General features: G+C 34.8%; 1 protein-coding gene across 1 annotated transcript in view; it reads right to left on the reverse strand.

The window, feature by feature from the left end:
• Positions 1-3,855: 3,855 nt before the first annotated feature.
• Positions 3,856-26,057, reverse strand: part of LOC121409974 (ATP-binding cassette sub-family B member 9-like) — a 36,852-nt gene continuing 14,650 nt past the window's right edge. The window contains exons 3-12 of the mRNA XM_041601776.1: positions 24,951-25,065; positions 20,091-20,221; positions 17,356-17,561; positions 16,354-16,551; positions 15,732-15,860; positions 11,300-11,488; positions 10,203-10,376; positions 7,024-7,213; positions 6,118-6,224; positions 3,856-5,439 (exon numbers count right to left, since the gene is read on the reverse strand). Coding sequence (XP_041457710.1) covers positions 5,119-5,439; positions 6,118-6,224; positions 7,024-7,213; positions 10,203-10,376; positions 11,300-11,488; positions 15,732-15,860; positions 16,354-16,551; positions 17,356-17,561; positions 20,091-20,221; positions 24,951-25,065 — 1,760 coding nt within the window. The 3' untranslated portion in view covers positions 3,856-5,118. The remainder of the gene's footprint in view (positions 5,440-6,117; positions 6,225-7,023; positions 7,214-10,202; positions 10,377-11,299; positions 11,489-15,731; positions 15,861-16,353; positions 16,552-17,355; positions 17,562-20,090; positions 20,222-24,950; positions 25,066-26,057) is intronic.

Genomic DNA, 26,057 nt, shown 5'->3' on the forward strand with positions numbered 1-26,057 from the left:
TTTGTGAAAAATTATTTTGATATGAATTATTGTATTGTGATAAAATTGGTTTCTCTGGCTAGTTTCACAAACATTCACAATCGCTAAGTTTGTAAAATCCCTATGGCAAATGTATGACACAAATTTCTGTGGTTTGTCGACTGTTTGGGGTAACATGTCTCCATATCTTTAATACAGAATTTGTTACCCAAAACCACTACTTGATAATGGTAAATACATTTATATCTGCATATCTTAAGAGGAAAATTATGTAATTAAAAACATTTATGGAAATGATTTTATTATATGCAGGGAATGGCAGAATTCAGAAATTTAGCGTAGAGGATTAAGTAGAGTAGTGTGAAATAAACTAGTATCGATCCAATGGTGGTCCAGGCACAACGACCAAAAAAATAGTTACAATTAAGTACTTACGATTGACTCATTTTGCATATAATCAATTATGCTTTTTCTTAACCAGGGTAAGTATGCTTGATTGCCCAAATTTGCTATTGGAACTAAAACCAAAATCTAGCTCAACCTACTTGAAAAGCCGGAAAAATGGCTTTGATCTAAAACATGAATCAAAATAATTTTTTTCATGCAACAGAAATGTTGTTTTCACATTTAATTTCTGTTTGAGCACAAATAATTTTTATAAAAAGATGTATTTTTTAGATGGGTCAGAAGCCATCTTTTCATATGCCAAGTACATTTAGCAGCTCAAGAATACTGCGCTCTGCTTGGTCACAGAGACCACACCCACGCAAATTCCAATGTTCCCCACTTTGGGCCTCTGCAAGGTCACACTCACCATGTGGTTATCTCTTCAAATTACCCGTGCCTGTTGCTTTGAAAACACAGCCAATCAGAACTCTGGATTTTATGTTACTCAGAAATTTCGTCTTGCATCTTGATGGAAAAAGCTGGATGATATAAATAATGTTTGTGCCTAAAACACAAAATGTTGCACAATTTGCAAGTGAAAACAGGAAGAAAATTCTGTTTGATGCATCTTTTCAGGTAAAAAATTCACTTATTTATCAAAATAGTTTATTTGAAAGAAATGACCAATATAAAAAAGTAACATTTACTCTTTCCCATGGTATAAAAATAATCAATATTACTCAAGAAGAAAGTGGTTAAATTCTTTGAGAAAGAAGGTCTCATATTTCACAAGATTTTGCTGGGACAAGAATTGAGCCATGAGAGGACTTGGATAATTCTGGCTCATTTTCTCATTAACAAGGGGGCCTGCCAACTGACTGTTCACCATGAACGTGCATATACCCTTTATTAATGCAGGAATACCATCTTCAAATCATAAAAGCAAGGGTTTTCAAAACTTTCAGATGTCTGGTGACCTTTTAAAAATGACATCATTTTAGAGATATTCAGTCAATAACTTAATAATTTCATTCATTTGCAAGGTTTGAGCAACAAAACATGGAGAGTCGTGCGAAAATACACAGAGTTGTATACAGATTATGTGTATTAAAAAGCTATTGATGAAATTGACTTCCGTCAAAGCAGTGATTTTGAGACAGAATTTGAGATTATTGTTAGTATGGGAAGCTACACAACATGGGCCAGGCCGGGTGCCAGCAGAGTAAGGTGCCGCTGGCATGGCTGGGTTGGAATCATGAGAATACAAGATCATGTAATTGTCTTGTATTTCTGCAAATAATTCAGGGCGAGGGTCACGACAACCCCAAATAATTCAGGGTTCAAGTCAATTTAAGTAAGATGTATAGCAAATCAATTGTTTCATTTTGTTACCTAGACAGTGTATTTACCTTAACTCGGGCATTTTGCATCCCTTGAGCTAGAGTTTGCATTTGATTTCAACACCAATATCAGTCATGCAGTTGCAAACAAAATGAGAGGTTTTATTTTCAATGGCACAGCTCTATCAGAGCCAAATTTCTAGCAAATCATTTTCAGTTTGGAAAGTTCTCAAATACTTTTTTTTCTGATAGTACAAGGTTAAGTCAACCTCCAAGGAATAGTCAAGTTGAGTAAATAGAGCAATTCAAATAAAAGAGCTAAATGAGTCACAATTACAAAATGTGAGTTTCAAGAGTTTCCATTTTGCAACCCACTACCCTTACAATGAAAGTGCTGGTACATTGTAGAAATCTATTATCAAAATCTACCAATGCAAACAGAAGTAACTACACCCCCCCCTAAAAAATGAATTAATTACTCCAGATGTATTAAACTCAAAAGTAATTTCCTCCTCAGGTTTTGATAAGTAATCCTTACATTGAAATGGTATGCATCAAAAGAGAACAGAACTATTTCAATACCATAGGTGATTTTAGAATGGAACAAAGATTTAATAAACAGATGAAGAAACAAAGAGCAAGAACAGAATTGATAAAAGTCATACACAAATAATGCACACTCTTTCTAATTCAAATAAGCATGATTTATAACACAATTTTGAAGAATAAAACAATTCTTGGCAAGTTCAACTGTTCTTGCAAATTGAAATGAAAAATAATAATTTATCATTATACCATCATTATGAATGTAAAAGTTGTCCATTTTAAAATCGAAAGACATTTTCAATGCATAAATAATATCTATTAGTACTGACAATATTGGAACCATTTTTAATATGAAAATAATATATACTATTAATATAAGTACATGAATATGTAAATACATGAACACACAAAAAGGAAAAGACTTCAGCATTGATTGGAATCATAGTAATTACCAAAAACAAAGAAAAATCTTAATATTTTTGTTAAAAAAAAACAATAAAATGAATCCCAAGAATGCAATTCTTTAAATTCTGGTATCCTTGATTGGCATATTTTAGTCATCTCTCACACCCTGAAGTAGATGGCTCCATAATAATCTGGAAATAATTGCCCCCCCACCAATCGAGAGAAAAGAGCAACTTCAGTTCACTACCTAACAAATGTTTTTCTTATCTAGGAATGAATGGTGGGATACGTGTAATAAAACACACACAAAAAAAACATACTTGAGAGTATACTAATATAAATTAGGATTAAATCTTGTGAAGCTAAGCATATACCGGTAATACTAATAATATAGGGTATTTATATTGCGCACATATCCACCTTGTTAGGTGCTCAAGGTGCTCATATATTACCCAGCTAAGCTAGGCATTCATAGTGCACACAGCTTTTTAACCCTATCTAGGCGGGGGTATTTTGGGAGTTCCTATGGCGGGGGGGGGGGGCCTCCCAGCCCCCCCCCAAGATCTCGGCCATCGACCGCGCCGAAAATTGGCACACGGGTTGCCTGGAGCATAATCTACAAGATTGTATAGTAATTTATTTCATGCGAATCGCTATTAAGTGATTATGCTAATTTATGCGGAATTAGTATGCGAAATCATACTTTTCCCTTTAACTCCCTAAATAAAGCTCCAAATGTACTAATTTTTGGTATAGAAACTCTTTGTGGTGTCCTTAGCAAGTGTACATGAAAAAAATCCAGCTTAGCTGGATATCAAATCTTTTTCTTATGTATTATATTGTTTTTTGCAATTTCTTATGTATTTCTTTGTTTTTTGACCTTTTGTTTTTTATTGTTTTTTCAATGAAATTGTTGGGGACTCTTCTGTGATCATATAAAGCATAAAATGAATACATTTAGACTAGAAAAACTAAAAATAATCATACATTTATGAATTTTGGTTGAAAACACAATTTGCATTGACTTTGTACATGAAATCACGTTTTTGAGCAATTTTCGGTCTGACATGCACTTACATAATGTTGCGTAATTTCGGAACCACGTACCCGGGTGACGCAAAATTGGTCTCAAAAGTTGCGCAAGACTTGAAAGTAAAAAGTCAGCGAGCGGCGTGGTCAAAAAATTTCGCACGCTGAAAATATCACACGATTCGTTGAGGGGGGGCCTCCGAGGCCCCCCCCCAGCCTAGATAGGGTTAAGGAATTACTTCCTCATGGACATATTTGATACTTGATGAAATGATATTAATGACTTGATAAAACAAAAATTAAAAAATTATGCTCTCAGCCTCTAAACCTCTTGATAACCTAAACTACTGGGATTACTTAAAATGCATATTAATATACAAATATATAAATTTAAATAAGACATTTATTGTTCCTAATGGAATCATCTACAAGTATAGGGTATTATAAAATATTCTGTTTGAAAGACCCTGTTTAATGGCAGTCTCTATCAAGATCCTAGCAACTATGATTACATATCAGGAAAATATTGTGTTCAAGAAAACTGAAAACAATGAAAAATTCTAGGTACTTAAGTAACTTATGTTTACACAATCGTTGGACGGTATCACCTTTCAGAAATAGTCATTTTCCTTTAATCAATCACATAGAAATAGATTCAAATGCTTTTGAAGCATTTACCACATAAAAATAAATTCAAATGCCTTTACCACACAATTTACAATGCATTCGGAGCATACATATTTTACTTTATAGCTATGAACAAATATTAATGAATTATTATATGCTTTAAATGATAACAACTGATCCAAAGTCAAAGACATTTTTATTTAGAAATATTTTATATATAGGGTATTATATCTTATTCAAATGTCCCTTGATAGGAGGGCAAAACAGGCGACTACCTAAGATCTTAATACATTTTGAAAAGTATCTAATTAATGATTAAACAAATTTCCATTTAAGTAAATTTCATGATTCAGAAAATCCTTCAAAATTGGATATCACTATTCCAATTCATTTCTGGACTACACAAATGCGTCTAAAATAAGAGATATTGAGGAAATGAAATAAGTGTCAAAAAAGGATACTTTTCATGAATTTACATGATTTTCTATCTGGTGTCTAACCAAAATAAACTGCAGTTTTTAATATAAAAATAACTTTTTAAGCATAGATTGGTAAAAAATTTGTAGAAAATAATCTTCGTATTTGCTGCTTTCTGATATTAAATCACTAAATTTGTTTTTCAAAAACAATAAAACATTTCAGACAGGGAGCTAGATATTAAAAAATTCAAATTTTCAGACACCAAAAAAAAAAAAAATACAGCCACTGCTTTATAAGATTGGAACGTTAGTTGATATAATGCACATAAGTGGCCCTTTACCAAAACTTTAGATGGGCTTTCATAGGAGCTCGGGTAACTTGTAGGTTAATCTGATATATCATTTTCAACACCATTACTTGAATTTGATGATGCACTAGAGTCCTTCCTCCGTGTTGAAAGGTTTTTTCTTGCAACTAACCTCTCTTCGTCATCCTGGCCATCATCGGAATCATGTCCTAAGATCTGGCGTTGTACCAGTCTGGCATAGAGGCCATTAAATTTGATGAGTTCCTGGTGCCTACCCTGTTCAACAACTGTCCCCTGATCAATGACCACGATACGATCTGCTTTCTCAACAGTGCTAAGGCGATGGGCTACAATGACCACAGTGCGTGTGCCAAAGTTCTTTGTAAGAGCTTGTTGAACCTGATGATAAAAAAAATATAAAGCTGTCACCTGAATCTCAGAAAATAAGCCATGTAAAGTTTTGGTAGACCTGGGAAACAAATTAAAGCAATTTTTGCCTGTCAGTGCTATTCATGTATAAAACAAATGAGGGACCTCTGCACTGCCAAGACACCAATTTTTTTTATGTTCACACCCCACGAGGCTAGGCATCAATTTGCCTAGTGGAGGTGGAAGAAATGACAGAGCTTTCAGAAATATTGACTGAAATATCATAGGATCTCAGAGAAGTATTTTCACATTCAAGGAAGGTAATTTGACACTAACTTTACTCAATTTCAGATCAATATTTTTTTGCTGCAAATATATCATGTCTGATTTGGATATTCATGCGTTGAGAGCATAATTTTTCAAAATTCAAACTTTCAAAACCGACAAAATCAAGTTGGGAAAATTTGAGACAACTTTAAATTACGAGCAACTTAAAGAAAGATGGGTGATCCTTTCTCAGAGACAAAATCCACGCCAATTACAATTTGGTGCGTATAATATACCTGAAGAAAGGATCACCGGTCGTTCATAAAGTTGCTTGTAACTTACAAACAGCGTTAGGAAACTCCCAAGTGGGGTAAATGACATGAAGAATTACAGTTCCAGTGTACCAACCACCTTCTCAATAAACACAGTCCAATGACTTACCAAATGCTCACTTTCTGCATCAAGAGCACTGGTAGCTTCATCTAGAAGCAACATCTGAGGGTTCCTTACCAATGCTCTAGCTATAGCCACTCTCTGCTTCTGACCACCTACACAAAAAAAAAAAATTACACAGAACAAACCATCCTTTAATCCACTCCCTTTGTATAGATTAAAATATTATAAGAGAATGATGTTGTACATTGAGGAAAATTAAACAACATCTCTGTTACCTTCAAAGGATTAAAGCTTCAAAGTCTTGCCAAGGATATTCTTACTCAAATTTTGTAATAGACTTATGATGACTTTGGTTATTAGTTACGCTGATCTTGTTACATTGTATCAAAAATAAGTATAAGTATACCCCTTGACATAGCATGAAGATTAGAAGAGTGCCAACAACCTGTAGTTGTTACCAACATTTTTAAAGGTATCATTCTGAGTGTACTTTTTCTTCATTCCTTTCCAAAGAGAAAATATTCAACCCCTAACTAGGTATCTATTTACTTGAAAATAATAATAACAAAGAGAATGATATTTTTGAGCAGTATTTGTTTGGAAAATTATAAATAGATATACCTTTAAAATACTACTCCATTATTATTTTTTATTCAAATGAAAGGAATATCTTCATTTATTTAAAAAAAAGACAAAGAAAATAAAAACAAAGGGGGAAATAAACATTTTTTAAATGCAACCAACAAATCAAATTATTGTTAAAGCATGTATTGACAAAATAATGAAAATGTATTTGTGAAAAATTAGTTGATAGTAATGATGAAAATAATACAGGTGATGATGGTGACTGATGATATCATGATCATAACGAAAATGATAATCAATGATAATGATGGCATAATGCAACCTTAAACAAGAAATTAAACTCCCATAATCCTTCACAGTCTGTACCTGATAACTGAAGTCCCTTTTCTCCTGTCTCTGTCTTATACCCCTTTCTGAGATGCATGATGAAATTGTGTGCGTTAGCTTGCTTGGCAGCACTCTCTATACGTTCAGTAGAGCAATCCTGAAGACTATATGAGATGTTATCATGGATGGATCTGGCATACAGGACTGGCTCCTGACCAACCAGTGCAATCTAATAAAACAAACACAGAGCAAGTAAATGAAGTACACAGGAACATTAGAACAGACTCTATAATGACACTACAAGCGATGTTGGTATTTGACGTATCTGCCAAAGAACCAAAGCCTGTCCACAAAGACCGAATTTTCAGTTTCATTCAAATATAGATAGAAAATTACTGAGGAAACATATCTTTAAAGAACATCTATCTATAAAGACAAAATTTCATCTCCTTGGATTAAAAGTTTTTCTGTATCAAGCAATTGGGCAGACACTGAAGTTACTGAATGAAAGTTACTTCTTAAATCTAAAAGTTGTCAATAAATTCTAGACATTCTTGTAGCATACATACAAAGAATATTTCTACCAGATAGATGAAAAGTGCATGTATCAATAACTTTCATAGTGATAAACAATGTTATTTCATCAACATCCCTATAAAAATACAATTATCAAGAAAAATTTTTGCTTTCCATTTGTCTTTTTGCGCAACAAGCCTAGATTCAGCATGTTGAGTATTGCATTTGACTCATCCTCAACACACCAAATATAATATACTGTCATATGCAATGTCTCTAATTCAGTTTTTCATATTGTGTGTTGTAAAGTAATCCAAAATTAGGCATGATCAGAGGTAGAGACTGCAGAGAACAATTATCGTAGGAACAGTTAGATACTTGTGGTTCTGAGCCAGTAATATTAAGGAAAATTGTCGGATTTACACTGAGGAAAAGGCTCTCCCAGACAAATCATGAATTCAAAATGGCAATTTTGATTGGTTTTAACCCCAGCCCCCTCCCCAGTCTTTTTAGGCGTCAAAATAGCCCAGTCTATTTAGGTTTAAAAGAGTGTGTATAAAGCTAAAAGAATAGTTGCAGCAAATAATCATATCATGAGAAATAATTGCCATCATATTATCAATAAATCTAGATCTGCTACATTGAAACAAAATTATCTTTGTGAAATCATGAAATATTAGCTGAAAACCGATATTTCCGATGATCACTAATACAAAAGGGCATATGTGGGACAATGTTTTAATAATGCTTGGAAAAATACCTGACATATAGAATTTTGTGCTTGTTTTGCTAATTTCTCAGCAATTACACGTTTTTTATAAGAGTCATTTGGCACATATTTTTTATTTATACATAAAAACAGTTGGGTGGTCATTTTGTTGGACTCTGAACTCAATTTGAGATCGTCACCACAACTAGCATTTGTCTTTAATAATATGTCCAATCCAACTCTGGTTGGCCATGATCCTTATGCTCTTTTTTTGCGAGGCCCATGTGAGCCAAGTTCAAACCAAATCAATACACTTGGTGTCCTAGGAAAAAACAAGTTATGTCCACTGGATAGGATATACTCATAAATTTGCTTTCTTCATAACCCATCAGGGTAAAACAAATTAACCATCAGGGCTATTCCACGGTTACTCACGTTACATTTGGAGACACCTTGACTCATACTTGGAGCTGTAACTCCATTATTATTGATATGAACTAAACATCTCCTTATCACAACAAAGTACACAGTCTGACTATCCTTTGTATAAAAACCAAACTTGGGAAATTCTATTATGCTCCTGGCAAATCTTTGGAATGTGTCGGTTACTCACGTTACATGATTTGCACCAACCTGTGGAATTGCCCATCAGACCTGCCAACCTTCTACAACCAAAAAGAGTATTCTTCTAAAGGAAAGTTTGCCAAAAAGAATATTTAAAAAAAAATTCACTGTAACTATCGCCAGTCTGTTGTAGTGAGATCAGTGAAAAAAAAGTGAAATGATTCTACTTGAAAACTTGATAATTCACCCTTTTAAACATGTGCTTGTAGGCAAGAATTTACATGCTCTTTTCATGCAACAAGTTACTGGCCTGACAGTAATTTTCACCGGTCTGGGACTGTCGGACCGGTGCTAGTATCACCCACTGTGTATAATACATACTCCATGATCAGAAATTTTAACAGAGTAACAATTTATACAAACAAGTGGAATACCTCTGGCCGTCTCACCTGCATCACGCGATTCAACATATCAGCAGTGCTGACTTTGAAAATTACTATAACTCACACAAGATGTTCAGTGATACTTGGTTACTCTTATTTCCACGTTTTATGAATTAGACCAATACACTTACAGAGATAGGATGGTAATTCAACAAATACCTCCAATGTGCCCAAACTTCATTGACCTCACATGACCTTCGACCTTGATCATGTGACCTGAATCTTGCACAGGATATTCAGTTATACTTGATTACTCTTTGTCCAAGTTTCAAAAGTCAGATCAATAAACTTGCAAAGTTATGATGGTAATTCAAGAGATACCCCCATTATGGCCAAAGTTCAGTGACCTTTGACCCTGGTCATGTGACCTAAAATGTGCACAGGATGTTCAGTGATACTTGATTACTCTTATGTCCAAGTTTTATGAACTAGACCAACATACTTTCAAAGTTATGATGGTAATTCAACAAATACCCCCAATTCGGCCAAAGTTCATTGACCCTAAATGACCTTGATCATGTGACCTGAAACTTGCACAGGATGTTCAGTGATACTTGATTACTATTATGTCCAAGTTTCATGAATGAGATCCAAAAACTTTTAAAGTTTTGATTGTAATTCAACAGATACCCCCAAATCGGCCAAAGTTCATTGACCCTAAATGACCTTTGACCTTGGTCATGTGATGTGAAACTCATGCAGGATGTTTGGTGATACTTGATAAACCTTATGTCCAAGTTTAATGAGCTAGGTCCATATATTTTCTAAGTTATGATGACATTTCAAAAACTTAACCTCAGGTTAAGATTTGATGTTGACGCCGCCGCCGTCGGAAAAGCGGCGCCTATAGTCTCACTTTGCTATGCAGGTGAGACAAAAAGTATTGGTGTATTTTTATAACAAAAAAGAGGAACAAAAGAGGAACAAAAATGGAACGGTTGGCATGTCTGAACCATCCACACCCATCTCAACTGAGTATCCTTTACCTTCTGATGGAGGAATGCATGATCATATTCCTTGACGTTTCTTCCATCTATCAGCACTTCACCTGATGATGGCTCATAGAAGTGTTCTATGAGACTGATGCAGGAGCTTTTGCCTCCACCGCTGGGACCAACGAGGGCAAGTACTTCACCTGGTGATGCTGTGAAACTTACATCCTATACAGAGAAGAGTAAAATAAAATCTTATCAAAACTCTCTAGTTTTCTAAAAAACGAATACCATGTTATTCAAAGATCTGAAATTAACATTCCCTTTCCTTTGTTGACATGTACAAAATCTATGACATATGACAATAATAGTATTTGATATTTCTTTAGCGCCTCTTCCACTAGATACAAGAGGCTTTGAGATGTATAGGAGATTAATTATAGACAAATTGCCTGTCACAGTATTGTTCAAAGTTCAGTGCATATATGAGGATATTAGAATGATAGGGACTTCAAATTTCATTCGACTGATCCAATATTGATGACAATTTTTAGAAAGGCGAGCTTCCATCACAGCCTTGGTGCAGTGGAGGAGAAAGCTGTCATATTTCTGTCCCTTCGCAAAAATATACTGCCCTGCAAATAGGTTAATTTTTTTTTCCTCTGGTGTAGATTTGTTCGAAATGTTTCATTAAATCTTGCTTTGTTTGAAAGAAATTGGACAAATAGCAAAGTTCTAAATGTATGAAGAATTAAATCACGAAGACTGTAAAATCAAATTGGTAACTTGGTGAGTAGAAAGTGGTAAGGATAACTCTCCAATTTGCCATGTACTTAACAATCCAAAATTTCTGATTCTCCCCTACAGTATGACAGCTATCCCATCTTTCTTGAAAAATACAAGAATGCTTGGAAGTTGGAAGTATATTTCTTTGAAATTTTTTGCTGCGAATATTCGGATGAGAGCAGAAAAATGCTTTTCATTTTAATGGGCATAAGTTATCAATCTACATGGTCAATATTTTGTGTTAAGGATAAGGATCAAGAAACGATAAGAGTGGTTTAGGTCTAGAAATGGTGCTGAAAAAAGTGGCTGATGCATATTGGCTTTCATACCAAACACAAATCACAATGCAAACAATGCCTTCTTACCTTGAGGACAGGAATAGATGGTCTGGTTGGATAGGCAAAGCTCACATTCTTAAACTCCAACTGACCTTCAAACTGCCTAGGTGCTCGCCTTCCTTCATTCATAAAGGTTGGCTTTCTGTCAATTAATTGAAAGACTTTTCTTGAAGCACCTGCAGCCTTCATGAGCTCAGTATAAACATCAGCCAAGTCCTGATAACGAAAGTTTAGAAGAATAAAATTCCACACCACATTCATATTGGAAAAATACACATGTGCAGGTCCTAAATCACGTATATCCATATTAAAAGCAACTTCTGGTTAAGAAACATAGGCTTTATGGTTAACAAGGAATGTGCTTACTCTTAAAGAGGAACTGTGCTCATCTATTGTCACCTATGTTTGGTTATTTTACTGCATAAAATTAAGGTAGCACTAGGGAAACCTTGAGAGAGCAATTGATTGTAGAAGCCCCACAGGGGTGGATAAAAGCTTGTCCACAAAGGACTCACCATGACTTGAATGAATGAATGAATCTTTATTTCGTTTCAAATCCGATAACAAACAACAACAACAACAGTAAATCAATGTGATACAGGCAAATAGCAAAGAACAAAAGTAAATATTACAGGATAATATACATAATACATGCACTACTTTTTATAAATATAAATGTAAGTAACACCCATGAGAATAGATGGAAATGAAACATGGTGACCTTCTAAAAAGCTTAGCTTGTAGACCATAGGCCACCAGAATATTAAAAAACTTACATTAGCAATCATTTAAAACATCATAGAACAAGCAAACAAAAAATTGTAGTAACCAAGGTACATATATATATATTTACAAAAGATACACTAAAAAGTAACAAAAATGAAATGCAGAATGCAAACAAATCCTATTAGACCTAAACTATAAGAATCTACCATTCAAAAAGAAGAAAGAAAAGAAAAAAAAAGAAAATAGGCAGAGCTCTATTTTTGCATAGATAATTGTGGAAAGAATACAATTTATAAAGTTAGACGAGATATAACAAGCAGGCATTTGTTTACTGATCTAAGTATTTCTTCAGCAAATCGGTCTTTAACTTGTTTCTAAAAACACTGAGGCTAACTGATTGCTTCAAAGAAGAAGGAAGGGAATTCCATAATTTTGGCCCAGTATAAACAAATGTATTTAGCCGAAAACTAGTTTTGACCAATGGTAAGTGGAGAAAAGAAACTTGTCTTGTATAGTAAGAATGGATTTGGTCATTTCTAACACATAATGAATAAAGGGCAAGAGGAAGTTCTCTTTTATTTAATTGATACATAATGCAACCGAGGTTGAGATCAAATATGTCATGTAAATTAAGGAACTTGTTTTCATGAAACAAAATATTAGTGTGGTATCGTGAACGAACTCCACATACTAGTCTAATTACCCTTTTCTGCACTTTTAATAACCCATCCAAATGAACTTTAGCAGCGTTACCCCAGGCAAGGATGCAATAATTCAAGTAAGGCAAAATGAGAGTTGAGTACAACATGCATAAAATATGTTTTGGGAATATACTCTTCAATGAATTAATGACTCCTGAATTTCTGGAGAGTAGTTTACATAAATGAGATATGTGAACTTTCCAATTCAGCTTACTATCAATGTGTACCCCAAGGAATTTTGTACTCAATACTTCAGTAATCTGAACATCATTAATTTTAATATTATCTGGCAATGTTGATAGGGTATTGCTGAATAACATGTAGTTTGTTTTAACAAGATTTAACCCTATCTAGGCCGGGGTATTTTGGGAGTTCCTATGGCCGGGGGGGGGGGGGCCTCCCAGGCCCCCCCTAAGATCTCGGCCGTCGACCACGCGATCACGCCGAAAATTGGCACGCGGGTTGCCTGGGACATAATCTACAAGATTGTATAGTAATTTATTTCATGCGAATCACTATTAAGTGATTATGCTAATTTATGCATAATTAGTATGCAAAATCATACTTTTTCCTCTAACTCCCTAAATAGAGCTCCAAATGTACTAATTTTTGGTATAGAAACTCTTTGTGGTGTCCTTAGCAAGTGTACATGAAAAAAATTCTGATATCAAATCATTTTCTTATGTATTATATTGTTTTTTGCAATTTCTTATGTATTTCTTTGTTTTTTTGACCTTTTGTTTTTCATTGTTTTTTCAATGAAATTTGTTGGGGACTCTTCTGTGATCATAAAAAGCATAAAATGAATACATTTAGACTAGCAAAACTAAAAATAATCATACATTTATGAATTTTGGTTGAAAACACCATTTGCATTGACTTTGTACACGAAATCACGTTTTTGAGCAATTTTCGGTCTGACATGCACTTACATAATGTTGCGTAATTTCGGAACCATGTACCCGGGTGACGCAAAATTGGTCTCAAAAGTTGCGCAAGACTTGAAAGTAAAAAGTCAGCGAGCGGCGTGGTCAAAAAATTTCGCACAGCGAAAATATTGCGCGATTCGTTGAGGGGGGGGCCTCCGAGGCCCCCCCCCGGCCTAGATAGGGTTAAGGAAAGTCTGTTAGCAATGATCCATTCGTTAACAGAAATCAATTCTGAATTGATAGTTTGCAATAAATTGCTGGGGTTCTTTTCAGAAAAAAATATGCTTGAGTCATCTGCAAACAGGATAAATGAAAGGATTTTTGATGACTGAGGGAAATCATTAATATATATGAGAAACAATATAGGTCCAAGGAGTGAGCCTTGTGGCACTCCACATGTAATTGACTGCATAGATGACTTCACACCATTTAAAAAAACAAACTGTTTTCTATCAGAGAGGTAGCTCTTGAACCACTCCAAAACCTTACCCCGGAATCCATAGAAAGATAGTTTATACAAAAGAATGTCATGGTCAATCGTGTCAAAGGCTTTGGAGTAGTCCAAGAATATACCGACAGTATGGAGCCCATTATCTCTTGCAGAAGAAATTTTGTCAATGAAATGCAACAGAGCATGAGAGGTAGTGTGTTTTTCACGAAAACCAAATTGTTCAGGAGCGAGAATATTATTGATTTTCAAAAACTTCATAACACGAACAGAAATTATTTTTTTTACTTACTAATTAAATCATTGTGACATCATTATTGCCTAGTCGATCCAAGTAGTGAATGATAGTTTTTCTGGGCTATAGATCACCAGCCCAAATTTACTAGACTGTTTTTGAAGTTTAACCCTAAAAGTCCCAAGGGGCGAGGATCCGCCCCCTCAACATTTTTCGGGATTGATCCGCCGCGCGAAATTATTTGACCACGCCGCCAGCTGACTATTTACTTTCAAGTCTTGCATAACTTTTGAGACCAAATTTGCGATGCCTGGGTACACGATTACGAAATTACTTAACATTACGTAAGTGCATGTCAGACCAAAAATTGCTCAAAAACATGAATTCATGTACAAATCCAATGCAAATTGTGTATTTAGCCAAAATTCATAAATGTATCACTATTTCTACTTTTACTGAATAATATCAATTAATTTTGTCTTATTTTTGATTAGAACTAAGTCTGCAACAATTTTCATCTAAAAAAAACAACAAAAATAAAAAAGCAAAGAAATATATAAGAAATCTAAAAAAACAATAAAATACATAATACAAAAGTTGCGATACCAATTTTTTTTTATGTTCATTTGATCGGAATCCTACAAAGAGTCTGTGAATAAAAAATAAGCAATTTTGGGCCATAATAAGTTAATTAGAGCAAAATGTTTTATTTCATGCATAAATTAGCATAATTAATTCATTTAAAACACACCCTTATTTTTTCAGAAAAATTAGTTGTACAGCCTCTTAGACTATCGCACACTACCACTTTGCGAATTTTCGCGGCGCTTGTGCGATTGATAGCAAAATCCTCCCCCCTCGGCTGTGAGATGGGTCCAAATAACCCGGCTCTTTTAGGGTTAAATTGAACCTTGTGAGAATTTCAAGGGCTCTTTTCTAGTGTTCAAGGACTCTTCAGAGCATATCCGAGGCGACTTCACCTAGAGCCCCCCATGTAATATTTTCTCCCATAAGTGGTACATTTTAAAAGAATCTACAGGAATGAGAGAATTCGTGCCTTATTTAATGGGTTAACATGTACCGTGATATACAGATGACATCACTATGTCATGTATTTGTCCACACAAATTTGAACAAAATACTTTTGAAAAGTTTAAGACATAAAGCATATAATGTGCATCCATTTTGCATGAGTGGGGCAATTTGTCTCGCCATATACCATTACTACATAATAATTGTTGCTAAGCTTTGATACATCATCATAGCAAGGTTTAATATTTAACCTGATAATAATATCGTCAAAGCATTCACAACAGCTTTCCTTCATTTTACTTTTTTTTCATGATGCACATTAAGACTTTATTAGAGGTAATTTGCACTATATGAGAACAATTAATTATCTTATTATCAATACTCGTACCTCAATGCATCCTGAAAGTTCCAATTGATAAATAATAAAAGAAAGCAGCATCCCACCACTGAGCATGTTCTGCACAACTAGATGGCCTCCATAAAAGAGTGTAACCACAAACACCATCAGGTCACATACCTAGTGAACAGTTGGATAGGGAGACAAATTATTTTGTTTACAACTTTATCATACTCTCTATACATGTAGGTACTTTAGTGGATGTAATAATCACATAAGATACTTGGCCAAGTATAAATAAAACCAAAATAAATGGTTATCTTCTGCTGGAATTTTTTTTTGGTACCTGTTGGAGATTGAGCCTTTAGGGTCTATAGAAAATCTATGTTAGGGTGTTCTTGGCCATATTCCAATATAGAAAATATGTCAGATTATTTCTTTGTAGGATAGGCTGGTTATGATAAAATAATGATTACAATGTTACATGAATCATACAATGTGAGGACAACTAGAATTCATAAAGTTGTTTGACAAGATTTGACTACCAATAAGGTGAGTGAACTTAGGAAAATCAAGACTTGAGGTTAACTGTGCTAAACTAAATGCCATTGAATCTTATAAAATTGTGATGAATGCTGGCCATATACAATTTCTACCACAGTATTTGACTTACTGAGCTGATGACTGTGAAGAGGCCATAAGCTACTGCCTCCTTCTTGCGTAAAAGATAGGTGATGTGGAGCTTATTCCAGTAGCACTTCCTCTCTCCTTCTTCATTTGCAAAGCTACGCACAGTCTTCATGCTAGATATGGTCTCTTCAGCCACAATGTTGGCATTGGCCAGAGAAGTTTGAACTTTCCTGGACAATTTCTGCAAGCAAAACAGTATTGCACAACTTGAATATGCCCGACAAGGCAAGAACCAATTTTCTTCTAGGGAGATTTGAAGGCAAGACTGAGATAGCAATGAAAAAACCTAATCACCAGAGTAAAATGTTCATGTCTCATACTTGAATGAAATTAAGATATCATTGTATAGTGTATCCTGATAATTATAGAATCATAACTGATCTCATTATAGCTAGGGTTACACCAAAACAAAATCTGGACCGATTCTGCCCGATTACAGCCTGATTTGGATGGTTTTGGTGGATTTAGAACTTATTCGTCTCTGATACGGGTTGCTCCCTGAATAGTGACAAAAGGGTCCTAAATACAATGAAAGTCCTAATTCAGCGCAGAATCGCCAAGAATTGATTTTGGCCATCCCGGATAAAGCCGAATGTCACCCGGATAGTGGAAAGAATCAAGCCGAATGTGACCCAATTGCTCCGATTACAGCCGAATGATGAACCGAAGGTTGAAGAAATATGGCTTAATGCGCTGAGCTTGAACCGTTACACACTGAATGATACAAATAGGTCAGAATCTGCCCAGAACACTCTGAATGCCTGAACTAATCCAACCGATTGTCATCTGAATACATTCCAAGTGTGGCTAAATGAAATTCGTCTTGGTCACATTTGGGAGTATTTTGGAGGGTATTCGGCTGGTTTTGAACATTTCAAAATGAGCCGAATTCCCCCTTACACGTATTCAGATGAATTCGCAGCTGATTCAGTTCCGGTGTAACCCAAGCTTAACCACATCTCTTAATCATTAAAAAACCTCTCACCTCATAATAACTTCCAAAGACATCAGTGATGACAGCAATAAGAGGGAAAGAAATGAGTGTGATGAATGTAAGCCTCCATGAGATGATCATCATTAAGACGACATAACCAGTCATTTGTAAGATACTACGTAGACAGATATTCAGGTTATGGCTAAGAGTGCTACTCAATGTTGATGTGTCAGATGTGAGACGAGATGTTATAGCACCTAACAAAAATCAAATGAAAATCTCACATAATCAATTCATGTCATTTCCAATACAACATTCTGATATTATACATCCATAGCAATAATAATACATAATAATAATAATGATAATAATAACAACAACAATAATAATAAGTATTAACATTATTCGTATAGCACTTATCAAAAAACATGTCTCAAGCGCTTAGGAAAAGAGAGAAGGAATTTCAGCAAAAATTAAATTGTTTATTTAACAGTAGACTGCGGACATTAGAGGGGTTCCAAATGCAAAGGGAAATGCTATTTGACAAAAAGTAGGTTTTTAACATGGATTAGAATTTCTCTGTTGAATCTGCTTGTTTATACTTTGTGGTAGATTTTTCTAGAGAACAGGGGATGCGGAATAAAAAGATTGTGAACCATAGACTGGGTATTGGTGGCAGGTACTATTAAGAGTGATTTGTTTCTTGAGTGCAAGTTGATTTTCATAAAAAAACATTAAAAACCAATAAGTCATAAAACAAAGAAATACATAATGTATATAATAACATGATAAATTTGTATAGCGCAGCCACTATATACTACTACGCTTTGGTTACTCCTATTGCTTATATGTAATCGCTGTCTGCTGATCTCTCCAAGCTACACTTTTTGCACTACCGGGGGGAGGGGGAAAGCTCCTATTTGACCGGGATCCAACTTGAGTTATCATGGATCACATCCAAAGGGCTCCCGTCTACAAAAATGCCCAAGAAAAATAACCGGTTTAATTTTCAAGGTCACATGATCTTTTTGCCTAATAGATGGTTTAAACTGATAAGAAATGTTTAATTTCCCCCAAAAGATCAACTCAGCCTCTGGCATTGATTTTATTTTAATATTCATTGGATTATTTATCTACAAAAACATGTATATCAACATAAAAGTCACCGAAATTGGATACAGGGGGACACTAAAGTTATTACAAAAATGCACTCAGACACGCCCATACTGTAATTGGCCTATGTGGGGGCAACGCTGACCCAGATAAGAATTTTGGGTGGCACCCTCTCAATTTGGCCAATTTCAATAACATGTGGAGGGCCTCTGGCAGTCTCACCTGCATTACGCAATTCGATATAGCAGCAGTGCCGACTTTGAAAACAGCTATTAAATAATTATTCACAAAAGAAAACTCATATGATAATAAAATACTATGTCCATTGACCCAACATGACCTTTGACCATGATCATGTGACCTACATGTACGTGTGCAAAACCATCATTCATACTTGATTACCCTTATGTCTATGTTTCATGAACTACATGCACATGTGTAGATCCATAAACTTTCTAAGTTATGATGCCAATTCAACAAATACCCCCGAACACAGCCAAAGTTCATTGACCCTAAATTACCTTTGATTTTGGTCATGTGACCAGAAACAAGCACAAGATATTCAGGGATACTTAATTGCTCTTATGTCTAAGTTTTATGAACTAGATCCATATAATTTAAAAGTTATGATGACAATTCCACAAATACCCCCAACATGGTCAAAGTTTGTTGACCCTAAGTGACCTTTGTCATGAGACTTGAAACTCAGGCAGGGTGTTCATTAATACTTGATTACTCTAGTTAAGTTTCATTAACTAGGTCCATATACTTTCTAAGTTATGACATTTCAAAATCTTAACCTTAGTTAAGATTTCAATGTTGACATCACCCGCTGTCGGAAAAGCGGCGCCTATAGTCTCGGTCTGCTATGCAGGCGAGACAAACATGGTACAAAATGCTCATGAGATGATACTGCATCAAAAAAGCTGGTGCCCTAAATGGATTTGAAACATCACCCTTTTTTTTAAACTCCTGTATACCCCACCTCTAATCAATTTTTACAGATTTGACAATAAGGACCAACTTGACAGAACCATTAAATGTTTAGTAATGGTAATTCCACTGATTATGTTCAGGGAAAAATAAAACTTTTTTCACAGGGCAATGAGAATTTTTTTTTGAATATTTCATATAACAAAATACAAAAGAAATAGTGAGTGATGTCATCAGTCTCTTCTTTTGCATACCACCCGGGATTATAACTGTTTAATGAAATTAAGCGAAACTTAAAAAATGTCATAACTTTCTTATTTTACATCCAATTTTGATATTTTCAGCGCTGTGCTTGTTGGATTTTCTCTTTTTATTCAAATCAAATTTTTGTTGAGGTGGACTTGTCCTTTTTTATGCAAAGCCTTGAAATGTCAAGGTATAAGATGCTCAGTTGACTAGCTTATATTCCCATCTTATTTGTCTTGGAAGTTTTGGGTGCTCCTTTAGATTTCCATATTTGTGCTCATATAAAGAAATGTGCCCTTCTACAGCAAAATGGCCTTGAAAATGTAGAAATTGATCTACAATATGTACATTAACTTGTAACATGAATGCTAAACAGATATTATCTTTTATAAACTTCAAAGAAGAAAAAAATAGACAAAGTGGCATAACGAAATATCAAATCCTAATCGTATGCTTCCTGATAGCCAATTGAACAACGAAAGTAAAATGCTTACCAGTCCTGGTCTTGTCGAAGAAGCCTAGTTCTTGTTTTAGAATGGACTCAAAAAGATGATTGGTGATACGTTGGTTGAGCCTTGCCATTGCCATGCTTAAGGACCCACCTCGTACTCCATTAGCTACACCACTATACATGTACAAGTAGATTAGACACAAACCAATACAGTGCCAATCAGTCATAACCTCATAAGACAATTTGCGAGTCAAATAACATGTCTTTCAAGGAAACCAAAACCCAAGATGAGAAGCAATCTTATTGGAAAGGATAAAATAAGAGGAACAATTTAAAACAAGTTTCATCACAACTGGTTGTCAAATAAGCAAGTTATGAATATTTAAAAAGTCTTGTACTTTCTATGGGGATCCTCAAATTGGCAAACATGCTTTAAAATGACTGATTTTGTGGACAACTCTCCATTAGTTTTGTACACAATTTTTCCCTATTATCTTTAAAATTGCATATTGCCTCGTTCTGAGCATAAAGGCCGGGTCACACCGCCCGAGCGTTGTTGGAGCGGTAGGGAGAGAGGGTCAAATTTCGCTCACAAAATTGGGGAAAAAAAATTGAAACCCCCCCCCCAAAACAATCGAAATCGAAAATGGTGAAACGGTAGCAAGCGGGGATGATTTTTTTCTCTCTGCTCCACGACCGCTCCAACAACGCTCGGGCGGTGTGACCAGGCCTTAACATATGTCATGGGAAAATAAACCTCTCTCAAAAAAAGTTTGGAAATCTGTGCTGGCCATTAATTTCTCCCTAGTCCCAATTTCAAACAATGCATATTTTATATCATTCGAAAGATAATTTAATTCTCTTTAAAATGATACCATGCTTGTTATGATCATGTCATCACGAAAAGAGCAGGATTCAAATGTGTTGGATGAGATCTGAATTAAAAAGCTGCAAAACGAGCAAAAAAGGGTTTGGAAATCTGAGTTTGACCATTTCTCCCAATTTTACACAATGCATATTTGATATCATTCAAAAGATTATTTAATTCTTGTTAAGATGATACCATGCTTGTTATGATCATGCCATCACGAAAAGAGCAGGATTCAAAAGTGTTGGATGAGGTCTGAATTGAAAAGCTGCAAAACGAGCAGAAATCATGAAGGATCAATACAGAACATGATTCTTTTGTCTGTGTCAATAGAGATGAAAAGCCCCTGCTTCTGTAGTGATGTTTCTGTGAGATAACATGGTTTGTGTCGTTGTTTGAAATACCCATGCATGTTTGTTTGTTATGTTTTGCTTGTACAGAGGTGTGTTTGATTCCATGTTAATGAAAACAAAAGAAATTACTGAAAAGCTCACTCATCACCACGGACAAAAGAAAAGTGACTTATAATATTGCGTCATTTTGCAACTTTTGAATTTTGACCTTGCCCCATATTTCAAGGCACTGCACCTCCATATGAATGATAATCATATCATATAGGTTATCATTTTTAAGAAAATTAAATGATCTATTCATTGATATTAATTACATATTGATATTTACTAAAACCGATGAGGAATTATCGGTCAAAGTAAAAACAACAAGTGGAATGCCTCGGGCCGTCTCACCTGCATCACGCGGTTCAATATAGCAGCAGTGCTGACTTTGAATACTACTCTAACTCGCACAAGATGTTCAGTGATACATGGTTACTCTTATGTCCACTTTTTATGAACTAGACCAATAAACTTACAGAGATATGATGGTTATTCAACAAAAAACCCCAACATGGCCAAAGTTCATTGACCTTACATGACCTTTGACCTTGATCATGTAACCTGAAACGCGCACAGGATGTTCAGTGATACTTGATTACTCTAATGTCCAAGTTTAATGAACTAGACCAATAAACTTTCAAAGTTATGATGGTAATTCAACAGATACCCCCGATTCGGCCAAAGTTCATTGACCCTAAATGACCTTTGACCTTAATCATGAGACCTGAAACTTGCACAAAATTTTCAGTGATGCTTGATTACTATTATGTCCAAGTTTCATGAATCAGATCCATAAACACTCAAAGTTATGATGGGAATTCAACAGATATCCCCAATTCGGCCAAAGTTCATTGACCCTAAATGACCTTTGACCTTGGTCATGTGACGTGAAACTCATGCAGGATGTTCAGTGATACTTGATTAACCTTATGTCCAAGTTTCATGAACTAGGTCCATATATTTTCTAAGTTATGATGACATTTCAAAAACTTAACCTCAGGTTAAGATTTCGATGTTGATTCCTCCAACATGGTCTAAGTTCATTGACCCTAAATGACCTTTGACCTTGGTCATGTGACATGAAACTCTGATAGGATGTTCAGTAATACTTGATTAACCTTATGGCCAAGTTTTATTAACTAGGCCCATATACTTTCTAAGTTATGACGTCATTTCAAAAACTTAACCTCAGGTTAAGATTTGATGTTGACGCCGCCGCCGTTGGAAAAGCGGCGCCTATAGTCTCACTTTGCTTCGCAGGTGAGACGAAAACCACTGAAAAACTCACTCATCACCATGGAAAAAAGAACAGTGACTTTCAATATTGTGCCATTTTGCAGCTTTTGAATTTTGACCTTGCCCCACATTTCAAGGCACTGCACCTCCATGTGAACCATAATCATATCATGTAGGGTATCATCTTAAAGAAAATTACATGCTCTATTTATTGATATTAATTACACATTGATATTTACTAAAACCGAAGAGGGATTATCGATCATAATCAGATTTCTAAACTTTTTTTGAGTTTATAATTCACACCACATATGTCATGGTAGGGAGAAGATGATGTGAAATATGTAAAAGGGGAAAATCTGAAAATATGTGTACAAAACAAACGGAGGGTTGTCCACAAATCAGCCATTTTGAAGCATGTTAGCCAATTTGAGGATCCCATAGAAAGTAAAACAAGACTTTTCAAACTTCCATAACTTGCTTATTCTATAACCAATATTGATGAATCTTGTTTTAAGTTGTTCCTCTCATTTTACTCTTTTCAATAAGATTGCTTCTCTTCTTGGGTTTTGGTTTCCTTTAAAGGCCCGGTCCCACTACACTTACGGATGTAAAACGTTATGCATCCATTGTATGCTCGTTGTATATACATACGCTCTATCCATTGAGCATCCGTCCACTGTGATTTCATCAGCACAAAATATTTTGAGCTTTACAAAACTTAAAGAACGGGTGAACTTTCCGGCAGTACGATGTAAATCCGGAACATATATGGGCAACAAGCGTTCCATGTCCTTTATCATTCATTAAACGTATGCTTTATCCTCTGGGCATCCTTGCAACTCAGATCCGCTGAAGTCAACGGAATGAGGGAGGAAAGAAAAGGTACATGGAATCTCTATACATCGTTAGTAGCATGGGATGTAAGCGTATGCATCTTGTAAATAAAGTATTCAAAACCCCCAGTAACCCCTTCAGAGCTGATATCCACTTTCATCTGCAAGGTGTTTGATGAATAACCATTTAACATCTGCACAACATACTACCCACTTCTGTTCTTTTCTGTTGTGTTTTTGCAATTTTTTTTGCTAAATTTTGTCCATTTCTGGAGCGGATGCAAACAGAATGCGCCACCTGCAAAACTTTGCTTATCTGCTGTGTCCTTAAAGGTCAAGTCCACCCCCAAAAAATGTTGATTTGAATAAATAGAGAAAAATCAAACCAGCACAACACTGAAAATTTCATCAAAAGCGGATGTAAAATAAGAGTTATGACATTTTAAAGTTTTGATTATTTTTAACAAAACAGTGATATATACACAACTGAGTGATATGCAAATGAGATAGTCGATGATGTCCCTCACTCACTATTTCTTTTGTTTCTTATTGTTTGAATTATACAATATTTACATGTAATATTTTACAGATTTGCCAATAAGGACCAACTCGACTGAACCATATCTTATTAAACAATGCTAATTCCACATGTTCAGTGAGAAATTTATAGTTGTTTCACTTGGCAATGAGGAGAAAATTAGAATATTTCATATTATAAATTAAAATACAAAAGAAATAGTGAGTGGATGACGTCATCAGTCTCCTCATTTGCATACAGATCAGGATGTGCATATATAACTGTTTTGTGAAATTAAGTGAAACTTTAAAATGTCATAACTTTCTTATTTTACATCCGATTTTGATGAAATTTTAGTGTTATGTTTGTTGGATTTTTCTCTTTTTATTCGAATCATTTCTTTGTTGGAGTGGACTTGTCCTTTAATGAGTATTTTTTGTATCCATCGCAAGTGGGACCAGGCCTTAAGCTACATATGCATATTGATGTCATCAACAAGTCATCTGTTAAAACTTGAATAATTACAGTAAAAATACTGTAAAGGGCCATTTCCCACTTGTCTTTTCCATCTTTCATTTCCCCTTTCCATATAAAGATTAGCCTTATTTCAAGCAATGCCTTAAAAATAATTTATTGCATTCTTTTCATTACACTTTTTTCTACCATGCATGGGTGAGGATTGTTCATAAGCAAGTGAAGAAGGTACTTTATCTATGGGGGACCATAAAAATGATCAGCATACTACATGGAGAAGGCAAGATTGTATTTATCCAGCCTCTGTGTAAATCTGCACAGTATAACCAGCTATATTTAACAGAGCACAATGACTCAGGATTTACTCAAGCCCTATTCAAATAATAAGATATCTCTTCACATTCCTTCAGTGAATAGAATGATGATTGGTCTTCCATGCAATCAACAATTACTGTATGCACCATTATATTCAGTCTATAGGTATTTCATAGTGTTAATCTTACTTATGATTATGTTGATACTATAGTAGAGACGAATTTACTAAAATAACAGATTACATTCATTTCGGTACACTTACATTCCTAGTGATATAAAAGTCATCGATATGATACCATTTCTAAACTTGGCTTTTTCAGACTCTATAATCACACCATCCAGAACTTGACCCGTTAACAATGGTATGAATACTTCACCTGAAACGAATAAGAAACCACAATACAAAATGAGAACGCAATATCAACATGCTGTGTAATGTATGCAAACATTTATTCACTTGCATGCAAAAAAAATGAACATAGGGAAAAATTAGGGCTTATTTTGGTATCAAAGTGAATGAAACTATTCATATATTTATTACTTGATTATATGAATGTGTTACATGGAATGTGTTTTATTTGACAATTTCTTTTTATTTTGCTTGAGATTATCATATTTATTCTTGTTTTGATGGAAAACCACTCTATGTTCAAATGGCCTGAAGTTTTTGAACAGGATATTATCTTTATAGCTTTTGGATACCCCATAACAAAGTTTGATAAGTGTTTAAAGAAAAATATTTAAAAAATAAATGGAAAGAGAGAGAGCACTGGATACCCCTAAAATCCCATTTCATATTATCACAAAGAACGAATCATTTGAAGATTTCAAGCCACTACACTTTTGTAACATTGGAAAGTTAGATGGGGAGAAAGTGGAAAACTTGTAGGTTAAACACCTTGCCAAAGGATTGAGTAATGTGATGGGATTTAAACCCTGGACCTTGTTAAAAGTCCGGAGATTTATCTACTGAGCCAAAGTAAATGCTTTAATCCCTTGATTTACATGTATGTTTCATTTTATGTGTATGTATTTATCTGGGAACCAAAACATATAGCACAAATGATAGAAAATATCTTACAAGTATGGTACAAAGCTACATGTAATTATTGAGCAAACACATATTTTAAAAAAAATGATAAAATTGTGTGACGACTAAGTGAAACAGAATTCCATTACTGTGCATAGAATAATTTTCATGGTATTGCATCGCAATCTGCTCCATATTTTTGAAAACTGCTGTACATTTGAAGTCTTTTGTGTAGCATATTTTTACATACAATGTAGGACTGTACATTATGTGGTAGAGAGCTTTTCTCTTATGAGCAAAAATGCTATTCAAATTTGTAAAGCAAAATTATTCTCTGCT

Source organism: Lytechinus variegatus, chromosome 3 (assembly GCF_018143015.1).
Source record: "Lytechinus variegatus isolate NC3 chromosome 3, Lvar_3.0, whole genome shotgun sequence".
Taxonomy (NCBI): domain Eukaryota; kingdom Metazoa; phylum Echinodermata; class Echinoidea; order Temnopleuroida; family Toxopneustidae; genus Lytechinus; species Lytechinus variegatus.